The 12,109-nt window shown below is 38.7% G+C and overlaps 1 protein-coding gene across 6 annotated transcripts in view; it reads right to left on the minus strand.

Annotated features, from left to right (window-relative positions):
- birc6 (baculoviral IAP repeat containing 6) overlaps positions 1–12,109 on the minus strand; it is a 100,121-nt gene that overhangs the window by 40,308 nt on the left and 47,704 nt on the right. For all 6 annotated transcript variants that reach the window (XM_051866868.1, XM_051866866.1, XM_051866865.1 and 3 more), the window contains exons 57-63: positions 11,340–11,469; positions 9,368–9,499; positions 8,883–9,044; positions 8,090–8,263; positions 3,938–4,134; positions 3,485–3,785; positions 1,527–1,744 (exon numbers count right to left, since the gene is read on the minus strand). In XM_051866868.1, the coding sequence (XP_051722828.1) occupies positions 1,527–1,744; positions 3,485–3,785; positions 3,938–4,134; positions 8,090–8,263; positions 8,883–9,044; positions 9,368–9,499; positions 11,340–11,469 (1,314 nt within the window). The remainder of the gene's footprint in view (positions 1–1,526; positions 1,745–3,484; positions 3,786–3,937; positions 4,135–8,089; positions 8,264–8,882; positions 9,045–9,367; positions 9,500–11,339; positions 11,470–12,109) is intronic.

Genomic DNA, 12,109 nt, shown 5'->3' on the forward strand with positions numbered 1-12,109 from the left:
ACACCCATTATGATTCTGACAGGCCACTGGCCACCGTTCAAATCCTCAACCCTGAACCTACCCCTCACCAAACTATAAATCCACACAAACACACACCGCCCTGCACCGACTATCATTTATGTGCTTTTTTTTTCCCCTTAAACATTGAAATTTAAAAAAATTGATTTTAATAAAACCTGTCTGTGAGGACAGAATATTGATTTTTATGAAAGTCATTTGCTTTGGTATTGGGGGTCCGATGATGATGGTCGTTTTTTCATTATTTTCTCATTATGATTGTGCTGCAGTTGTCCTTCGTGAAGACACTCATTTCAGTCCAATGAAACTCCTCATAATCATGTAATGACTAAAAGAGCTGTCCGAATCTTCTCTATACCTTCCCTTTTAATGGGACTACACTACACCTGAATGAGCGGATGTTCCCTCTCTCTCACAAACACACCTCTCCTCATTAAGTCAAGGGCTTTGAATAAAGAGCCCTTCAGCAGTCTGTAAAGAGAGGCTACCACAGTCATTAATAAAATGACATGTCTCAGTCTGAGAGACAAAAACATCTCCATTAAGGTCTTTACGGGAATGTCTTTTCCTTCCCCTGCACACACACACACTCACAAATTACCTGAACACAGAAGTTAAAAAGGTGCTACACCTTTTTTTTATAATCTTTTTTTCTCCGAAGACCACTTATAACTTTAGTACAGACCATTTAAACCAATCACTTAGATTGTAAATGAATTATTCAGATTGGTTCTGTGAATGGATTCAATGAAAAGATTTAACTTGAAAGAATGATTAATTCAGAAATCAGATATTGCTATTTCTCTCATAAAGGTTTAAGAAGAAGAATTCTGAAGTAACAAATTAATTGATGTCTGTTCCTCACACATAGTTATCATATGGGTACGTGATTTTGTTGTTGTTGAAATTAATATTTTTATTTAGAGAGCAGACATTCAATTAATCAGAAGGAACAGTTAAGACTTTTAGAATGTTACAAAAGATTACTATTTCAAATAAATGCTGATCATTTGAACTTTCATCAAAGAACCATAAAAAAAAAATCAGTTTCGGCAAAAGTATTAAGGAGCACAATGGTTTTCAACATTGATAATAATAAATGTTTCTGGATCACCAAATTAGTATGATTTCTGAAGGATCATGTGACGGGAAATGGGAGTAATCGCTGCAGAAAATTTAGCTTTTCCATCACAGAAACAAATCACATTTAATATATTAAATATTTTTATTTTATTGAAATTGTAATAATATTTCACAATATTACTGTTTTTACTGTAGTTTTGATCAAAGAAATGCAGACTTGTTGAGCATAAGAGACTTATTTCATTAAAAAAATCGTAACTTTTGAATGGTAGTGAACGTTTTTCAAATTTCTCCTTGTGTTCCAAGGAGGAACAGAAGTCATACAGAATTTTTTTGGGTGCACTATCCCTTTAAATTCTCTGGCACACCCCATGACAATTTTTTGGATCGAATGACACATAAATGGTTTGTGGTTTAACACTGACCTCACTAGAGTTGGCACTGCCACTGGGCACTCTGGGAGCATGATGGCTAAGGGCAGACAGACAAGCCAAGATGAGGTGGATGGCACCGATCTCAAGAGCCATGCGTCTCAACAGAAGCCCATCATCCGTGGTGAGGGGAGTCGAGCTAAACAAGGACCGGAGCACGTGGAAGGGCAACGTGGGTAGAACGTTAGCAGAGGGAGACTGCAAGATGTGACCTTGAGGAAGAAAGATGAATGGAGAGAATGAGGAAAAGGTGTCTCTAGATGAAAAAAAAAATCTGCCTTAAACTATCAAAAGAATGTTTTCTCTAGAACTCAATACTATACCTAACCAGTCTACCAATACATCAAGCAATCAGCTGACCAATCAACATTCCAGACTGACAGAAATACACAGTAGGGAGCCAATCCAGGCTCAATTAAACCAATTGATGAAGCAGCCACGTAGTAACCAAATCAATGCTTCCCGTAGGGGAGATGCAGAGTAGCCTGTGTATCTGCCTGTAGGGTATGAATGTATAACGGCCATTAGAGAGGTTTGATTCTCAGATCAGGTTGTGTGTGGACATGGGAGAGTCTCTCTCAACAAAAAGTGTTTTTTATAAAGGCCTGAGGCAGTTATGTTAGGGTTTAAGATGGATCATAGTGCATTGATCTCCAGATATGAAGTAGTTTTATTTTAAACCCTAGTGAGTTGCTGCACTTGTCCAATTAAAGGTAGGGTAGGCAATTTTTTTATAAACACTTTGTTATACTGGTTGAAACTCTTCATATTCTGATAGCAATCAATAATAGAAGTGGTCTAAATACTAACTTTTTGATGAAATCCGGGAGGTTTTATATCTCCCATAGAAAGCAACATAATTACCATAACCAAAATAGTCAATGTGACTGCAGTGGTTCAACCTTAATGTTATGAAGGGACGAGAATACTTTTTCTGCACAAAAACAAAAACAGAAATAACGACTTTATTTAACAATTTTTCCTCTTCTCTGTCAGTCTTCTACGCAGTTAACGCTGCGCAGAGCTTCTGCGTTTATGTCCAAATGCCAGCTTAGTACTGACCGACGCTGTTCACGTGAGCACCACAACAAATGTGTGTGATGCTGACGCAGGAGCCACCTAATAATAAGTCGCCGTTCTGATGTAAAACACGGAAGCTCTGCACTGCATTTTGTTTGTTCAACAACAAAATTGTTGAATAAAGTTGTTACTTTTGTTTCGGTTTTGCGCACAAAAAGTATTCTCGTCGCAACATTAAGGTTGAACCACTGCAGTCACATTGACTATTTTAACGATGTCTTTACTACTTCTCTGGATCTTGAATTTGGTATTTTCATTGCTTTCTATGGGAGACAAAAAAAATGTCTCGGATTTCATCAAAAACATCTTAATTTGCGTTCCGAAGATGAACGAAGGTCTTCCGGGTTTGGAACGAAATGAGGGTGAGTAATTAATGACAGAAATGTCAATTTTGGGTGAACTAACCTTTAAAAATATATTTAAGTCATTTTAAATTGTAATATTTCACAATATTAATGTTTTTACTGTATTTTTGATCAAATAAATGCACTCTTGGTGAGAATAAGTATCTTTCAAAAACATAACAAAATCTTACAGACTTTAACTTCTGAATAGAGGTATAAATAATAGCCTGTTTAATATGAGGGGCGAGTCTGATAGGTCTCTGAGACAGTGACTCAAACGGTTGATGGCGGACACAGATAAGCAGGGGTTGCTGATGAGAGAATCAAAAACAGTGTTCCATATCAGTCTGCTCTGTTTCAATCAATAATCTTTCTCAAACACACATACACACAGGGCTAATGGATATGTGAACACAGACTGAATATGAAACAGGCATTTATTCCCAAAAAAACGTTATATTAACAAAATTGATTTCTAAACTAAACAAATTTTAGAAGTAGTGCTTCCTGTACTTGAGCAGTACTTACTTCCTTCTCCATCGTCCGTGACACCCAGCACCAGTCTGAGCAGACACTGTGCGTGCTTCCTCTCCTTCAACAGAACCTCAGCATATCCGGGCAGCCGCAGAAACAGGCCGAACGCCGCCAGCGAATGGGCGGGGATGGGCGACATGGTCTGAACGGAGGATTTGATGGGCGGAGGCTCTGCTGCGATGGTCTCGGGTGCCTCGTAAACGAGCTCCCCGGATTGCTCGATGGTGACCCACTCGAACTGATCGCTGTCCTTGGGTTTCTCCTGCGTGGTAGACGGCACGACTGGGGCACTGACCTGCACAGAACGATCCGGACGAACAGACTCAGAGGGTGTGCAAATTAACAGAAATGCTGACTAACCTGAGTGTACGGTCACTGGACGAGCTTATGAAGCAGAAATGGAGCGAAACTACAAAAATGACCTACGCGGTAGAATGTGATACTGACCTGCTGGATGACGTCGGGGTACAGCATGGGAAGTCTCTCTGCTATGAGGGCCAAGCCGCCCATACCTGCGAACACCTGCAAGGGGGATTGGATAGGGCTGGTCTCCAGGAGGGAGTCATCTACCGCAGCATCCAAACCCTCGTCCCCTGGGGTCATTGGTTCGTCGTCCGGACAGCCGCTTAGCATCTCACAGTGATCTACAGGAACAGAGCAGAAAGGAAACGCATCATTCAGTCTGTCGTCAATAAACTCTCAAAACATCTAGCTGTAAATAAAGTGGTCTCAATTGTTCACATCATAAACCATGATGTCCAACCAGGCGGTACTGCACAAGAGCTCATATCTGTTCTCATAAATCAGATTATTCTTGTAAATCAGGTTTTTTCTTTACTGAGACTGACGATCGATGCAAGAGAATGAGGAGAAAGTTGCAGGAAATATTGGCTGTTAAATGCTGTTGAATGTATAGTCAGAATAGTAATTACTTTATGGAGTTTACAGCTGACATAATGTCTCTACTTGACACATTTAAATGTCTAAATTAAACAAGGAGACAAAAAGAGCTCATATATTAATAGACTGTGATCTTTTTCTTACAATACTGCATCAATACTTCAGGTCATTGTATCAATATTTTTGTGCATGTTCATTTCCACCTTATTTTTCAACATGGAAGTAAGGTATTTTCTGTCAATGTGCAAGACTTCCGATTCATCAACAGCTATAGATAAATAACTAGAAGAATAAAAAAATGCAGTACCCAGTAAAACTTTTTGTGCAACTCATTGTGTTAATGATTATGATAATAAATTAAAATAATATAACATTAAGCAGCATAATTGACTGTTTTTGTACAGTTAGGTTGTAAGTACAGTTGTATAGAATTTAGTGTCAGGCTTCCCACATTTTTTGACCAATGACTTTTCCATGACCTCACCAATCATTTATGATTACTGTATGGTGATTTATAAAAATTATTCAGTTGATTTGATTCACTACCAAATCATTAAGATTCGGAACTGGTTCAACTGATTCGTTGAAAAGAACTGACTCAAAAGAATAATTCACTAACAAACCATTCACAATTATGACTAAGCAAGCTTTACTCTTTCCAAAATCAAATTCTAGCCTATGAAAGACTAGAAATATGTACATTCACTACAGTAAAATATAGGGATGCATGAGCTTGGCCGATACCAAGCTCATGTACTTGTACTCATACTCGTAAAAATATCCCTGATACCAAAGACCGATACCTTACGTGACGTAACTGACCTGAAAAAAAAATCTATTTCAAATTTGCATTTTTTGTTTTAGCTGTGTTTGCAAAGGTGGTGCTTTCCAGAGGATTAATTTAGAGATGCAACTTCCCAAAGAGAATATTAGCCTGCTCAGTCGTGTCTTTGTGAAGACAACAGAAAAAGTGTGAGACCGAGAAAGAACAAGTATTTACAGATTACTCCTTATTTTAAGCTCTAGAGGTCTGTGAAAGATCTTTTTTCCTTTTAAACTGATGCAGAACCAACCAATTGAAACAAAAACGGAGAACTTAATGTCTTTGATGCTGAGATCAGTATAAGTAAAAAGAGGATCAATGTTGAACTCAAAAACTCTTGCTAAAGAGATATACAAAGAAGCTATACTTCATAGCAGAATGTGAAATAAGTCAACGCCTCAATTGCTGTAGGGAGGTCAGTAGGGCATATTTGATCTTAGTTTCATAGCACATCTGAAAGTCTCAGAAAACCTAATTTTGCAAGTCTGGAGTCCGTGTCCAGGAGCAAACTCCTTGCCAACAGGCTGATAGCACATCACAGTAACAAGCAGCAACGATTCAGAACACCGCCTGTGGTTGGATTGTCTTACACACACTTCCTCCACTGTGAGAGGGATGGACTCAAGGCAGAGGAGAGAATTATCCCTGGGGCGGTGAGCATCTGTTCAGCTCCTCAACGAGATGAAAGAGTGCATGGAAAGAAGCAGGGTTGTGGTACGCCAACAGTGATTTGACTTGGCTAAGATGGCCAATTAGCCAGAGGGTGAGGTGAATCCCCCAGGCACCATCACTAAACTGCAAACTTTTGATGCCAGACTCAACGGGTGCCATCAAAAGCAGGCCGCTTCAAGACTCCTTACGGAGTCAAACAAACAAACGAATGAACGCAGTGTGCTCGGAAAAGCCAGTAGAGCGAAGTAATCAAATAGTGTCAGATCTCCACCTCCAGACAAAATCTCTACAGTTTGAGAGCTTACAGTTCAGTCTCATATAACACCCTGACACAGTGTCCTAACAAAGCACAGCGTGGCAACTTTCCAATGTCAAAATGCTTTTTTTGTACTCGCTGAAAGCAAAATACTGCTGCGCTGTCTCTACATTGGATTTGCATGTTGCAACTAGATCACAGCAGTATACAACAAACTATATTTATATTTTATAAATATAAGGCGAGTATCCTCGTAAGCACAACCTTAAAGGAACACTCCTCTTTTTTCCTTTAAAGGGATAGTTCACCCAAAAATTAAAATTTGATGTTTATCTGCTCACCCCCAGGGCATCCAAGATGTAGGTGACATTGTCTCTTCAGTAGAACACAAATGATGATTTCTAAGTGGTGTTTTAGAGGTAAAAAAGGATATAAATACTGTTCGGTTTCTCGCACAAACCAATCGTTTCGTGTCTTAGGGCATCAATGTGTCGTCACGAGCCGCAGGGTTTAATTTGGATTTGTCTGTGCATGTTTTTTTGACTCTTATAGATGGAGTTCCCATTGACAAGCATTATATGACTGACAGACCGCAACAGTTGGAGTTAAAAATCATCATTTGTGTTCTACTGAAGAAACAAAGTCACCTACATCTTGAATGCCCTGGGGGTAAGCAGATAAACATCAAATGTTCATTTTTGGGTGAACTATCCCTTTAAATTAGTTAAAAAATCTTAAATTAATGTAAAGAGTTGGGAGAAAATTGGATGTGTGTCAGATTTAAAACATAGACAATGGAACATTTCTGAGTGTACACATCAGTCATCGCTGCTGATTAGAAACAAGACTTAGATTAACACAGAAGAAGCGAGATTCATCGCTTGACGTTTTGTTGTGCCTGATTAGGATGCTGTCGGGACACTTTCCTGTCACAGCTGACATCCAGCACTCTGCCTGTGTTAGCGGATTCACCTGAGCTGACATCATCAGCTTTAGCAGGAACTCTGTATATGTGTGTATGAACATTTGCTCATTCCAACAGGGCAGAATCAATCAAGAGTATCGGCTATCCGGTAGGGAGGCAGCTGTCATTGTCAGGACGGGGGTGTTTTTTTTTTTTTGGTATCCCTCAGAGAGCATGAACACATCATTGACAGAGCAAAGCAAAATCATTTGACATCTGACGACGCAGGACACTAGGGGGGGGAAATGTGTGGGCACACACGCATACACAAGCACAAACACACGTGGCCAATCAGGCTATTTTTCCTTGGGCTGGCAGGATATGTGGGAGACGGAAGCTAAAAACTGCAGAAGAATTTGGGCTAGGAAGACAGACTATTATAGAATAATGGCAAGAAGTTACTTTCTATTGAGTTTCAAATGAATGACTCTTATGAGTCTGTTCTTTTTAGTGCATCAAAACCATATGGTGACCAGTGTAGTCTGATTTCCAAACAACTGCAGCAGGTTCATCTGTTACTGCCCAGTATAATTTACAGCATTAGCAGGAAGTGAATTTCTTTCCTGGGTAAGAATGGACATTGTAACTGAAAAATGCCTAAATGAATCTGAATCAAATCAAACTGAGTTTGTGAATCGGAATCTAATTGAATCGAGTAATCTGTATTGATACCAAACACTAGTTTATCATTTTGTGATGAGTGTTATTTTAGTATTATTTATAAACTATTAGAGTATTTATTCATATTTTGAATCAGCTTTTATTTTTATATTTTCAGTTTTCATTTGAATTTAAGTTTTGGTAATTTTGTTTTTGACATTTTTATTAGTTTTTTTTTTTATAATTTAAGTTTTAATATTGATAATTTATTTTATTTTAGCTTTATTTCAATTTCAAAATCAAAAAAATTGTTTTAGTTAACAATAACAACACAGTCCGTGACATAAACACAAGTTGGTCTTTGCATTTTAAATTTCTGTATACCTTTCTCAGTACGGAGCCTTTTGAAGGAATCTGTCTTGGAGAGTCCAGGGTCTGAGATGACCTTTGACCCCAGTTTGACCGTCAGGTCAATAGAGCGGTATCCCTGAGGAAGTTTACGCTCATACAGCAGTGTCAGTAGCTGAGCCAAGGTCATCTCTGGCGGCAATGGTTGACCTGTAGAGAAAAGTTTTGAATAAGAGTTTATTAAAACATTTCCATCTCAACTGATAAATCAGAACCTTGTTTGAATCAGATGTGTCATTTTTTCAAAAACAATAAAGAAAGTGGTGTAGTGCCAAATGTACAGTATATATAGCCCAAACAAAATGGTCAAAAAGTAAAAAAGGATCCGCACATGACAAATAGGGCAAAGACTCATTTTTTCATGTCATTTTTTTCAAACAAATGGCAGGCAAAGGACTGGAAATCTGTTCAAAAACATTATTTTGTTCAATTCTGTTAGAGGATCAGAATTTAAACACCTCACCAAGTGCTGAAACGGGTGCTTTACACCAAGTGCTTTACACGGGATAAGATGAGACAACGAGAGATAAGAAAGATAGAATGAAACTTTGAAATTGACATTCATCAAACTCTCTGCATCTCCGAATAAATGCAGTGAGGTGAAGTGGCAGGCAGACAGGGACAGGAACTGAGGTGACCTCTACTCTCATTCTAATCGGTATGGAGGAGCGAAAGGTGAGAGACGAGGAGGAATGAAAAAGAGTACAGAGTGGGTAAGAGGACCGGACAGAATGTGAGCGCTTGCTAGAACAAGAGTGTGTGTTTGTACCCGGCAGTAGTTTGTGACAGAGGTGGAAGACAGGCACGCTGATGGTTTTGGCAGACGGATCGACTCCTGAGGAAGCTGCCAGCTTGTCACTGAGGACACGCCCTCGCCGAGACGGGGGACGGGGAGGAGTGGACAAGGCCCTCTTTGACTGAGACTTCAGACCTAAAACAAAGCATGAAGATGAGAAGCAACATGGGTAAACTATAGACCAAAGGTCTCAGTATCTACAATACTAGCTTGTAGCATTGTAGTCTCAGTAACTACAATGCTAGCTTGAGTTAACAACGTAGTTTCTAGGGTGTTCCAGGTGGTGGCTAGGTTGTTCTAGTTGGATGTTAGCTGGTTGCTAGGATGTTTTAGGTTGTGGATAGGGTGTTCTGTGTGGTTGTTAGGGTGTTTCAGGTGGTTGCTAGGATGTTTTATGTGCTTGTTAGCTGGATGCTAGGATTGGGCTATATGAGTGACAAGACAGGGTTAAACAGTACCTGAGGCAACAACGACGCTGTAGTTGTCTTGGAAACCATTATCAGCCTTCATTTTTTCTTTTTCCTCATGGTTTTTCTTCTCTTTATCCTCCTTCTGTTCATTGATCAGTTTGGCTGTGATGCTGGGTGTGTCTGAAGGGTTAAAAAATGCAAGATCTTTAAATGTCATTTTACAGTATGTGTGTGTACTCTTCAACTGGCCTGCAGGCTCTAAAAATACATTTCCCTTTAGAGACATATACATCAATGTACATGTCAGCTTAACTGATTATATGCATTATTGATGGTAAAGATGAAATATGCCTGAGAAGATACACCAATCCATAACGATAACAACACGCTGTGCTTCCTGTGAGGGTCTTCCATCAGTGGAAGTGATGTGAGAGTGAGAACGGCTCAGAGACTGGACACCTTACATACATACCGTGTGTCTCAGAGTCTTCTGAAGAACCGAAGACTATATCTGCCACGCTCAAGGTCTCAGGAGACAAGCCATTCATCACACACACACATGCCACATGGCAGTTCCAGCACTACATGCTTTGTGCATCAGACCTTGAAAGCCTGAAGCAAAAGCTGGATCTAACAGATCTGATAGACTACTGCATGGTGTATATAAAAACAGACTGGTGGATGACTGCTGATGAAATGCCATTTCTAGTATTAGAGTGTGAAGATTTATCAATGAAACTATACACAGTGTGTGTCTGACTTTGTAGACTGCTTTGTAGAGTGGCACAAATACAATATTTTGAAACAAATACCAGTGAAATTTTACAATTATTGGTACCAATTTTGCAAAAGGAATGTTACTGAACAGACACAAAAAAAATATTAACATACTAAACAAAAATAACCTTTATTACTGAATGTTTAAAGACAAATAGATAAAGATTAAAGAAACAAGTTAAGAGCAATTAGATGTTTTCTGTTTTTCTTGTCAATATACACAACCTTTCAAGGATTTGATCACTTAAGAATTGAAATTTCCTGATAATTTACTCACCTTCATGTCATCCAAGACTTTAATGTCTTTCTTTCTTCAGTCAAAAAGAAATTAAGGTTTTTGAAGAGTAATTCCAGGATTTTTTTCCCATATAGTGGATTTCAATGGCTACCAACGGGTTGAAGGTCCAAATTGCAGTTTCAGTGCAGCTTCAAAGGGTTCTACACGATCCCAGGTGAGGAATAAGGGTCTTATTTAGTGAAACAATCGGTCACTTTCTAAAAAATAAAAAAAATAACTGTATACTTTTTAACCACAAATGCTCGTCTTGCACTAGCTCATGCTACGCATTATGTAATCACGTTAGAAAGGTCACACGTGACGTAGGTGGAAGTAACTGAGATAGGGCGAAAGACTCATCCGACATCGTTGTTTTACCTTTTTTGTAAAGGCTGTTTGACTTAGTCTTTGCACGACTGCTTTGTAAACACTTGCTCGGTACTTCCGCCTATGTCACACATGACCTTTCCAATGTGATGTAATGCGTGGCGAATCGCAGAGCTAGTGCAAGATGAGCATTTGTGGTTAAAAAGTTATATATATATATATATTTTTTTTTTTTTTTTTTTTAAATGACAGATCGTTTCGCTAGATAAGATCCTTATTCCTTGGCTGGGATTGTGTATAGCCCTTTGAAGCTGCACTGAAACTGCAATTTGGACCTTCAATCCACTGAACCCTATTGAAGTCCACTATATGGAGAAAAATCCTGGAATGTTTTCCTCAAAAACCTTAATTTATTTTCGACTGAAGAAACAAAGACATAAACATCTTGGATGACATGGGGGTGAGTAAATTATCAGGAAATTTTCATTCTGAAGTGAACTAATCCTTTCAAAAGTCTCTTATGCTCACCAAGGCTACATTCATTTGATCAAAAATACAGTAAAAACTGTATTTGGTGCTGATTTGGTGCTCAAGAAACATTACAATGTATTACAACAGTGTATTACAATGTCTTCATACCTGAGACACGGTCCAATACTTCAGACAGTGTGGTTGAGATAGGCAGATGCAGTTTGCGGAACTTGTGTCCCGCTCCGTACATCGGGTGCTGGATCACATGACTAGTAGCATTAATGCGTCCTTTATACAGCTGAAGCAGAGAATAAAAAAACAATGTTTCGGTCAAGTTAATAGCACGTGACTATGTTACTCAGTCATATACAAGTACATGGACAAGCGTATTTGTTAACATTTGCATTAATCTGATCTTGAGGTGTGAGATCTTCAGTTTCTTATTAAAATGGACCTATAGAATCATTTTGAATGGTTAATTTCATCTCCAGTTCAAGCTTCTATGAAGCCCTTATGGTGACTCATCACTAAAAAAAAAAAAAAAAAATTAAAATCTTTATTTCTCTTCATTGGGAACAAAGAACCCATCTTTTCTTCTGTCTTACAACTCTGCATCTTTAAGAGATTTAAAATAGCTGTAAATATAATCTAAGTGTTTAAACATCATGATTATGAAGTCTTTTTTTTTTAACACTACAGCTATAAGGAAAAACAAACCCAAGGTATTTGAAAGAAATGGCATTTGGAGGTCCTGCTGATGTCAAATCAAAAACAAATCAATACATGTCACAACATTAAAACTAAGAACCACAAAAAGCATCGCTGGAGATTTCCACTATCCACATGGGCAATCCAGATGTTTTCATTCCAGTCGAAGATGCAGTTGAATGTGCATCTGAAAGGGAAAATGACGTCCCTGCCTTTGAGAGGACGCCCCG

This window comes from Ctenopharyngodon idella, chromosome 17, assembly GCF_019924925.1.
Source record: "Ctenopharyngodon idella isolate HZGC_01 chromosome 17, HZGC01, whole genome shotgun sequence".
Lineage (NCBI taxonomy): Eukaryota > Metazoa > Chordata > Actinopteri > Cypriniformes > Xenocyprididae > Ctenopharyngodon > Ctenopharyngodon idella.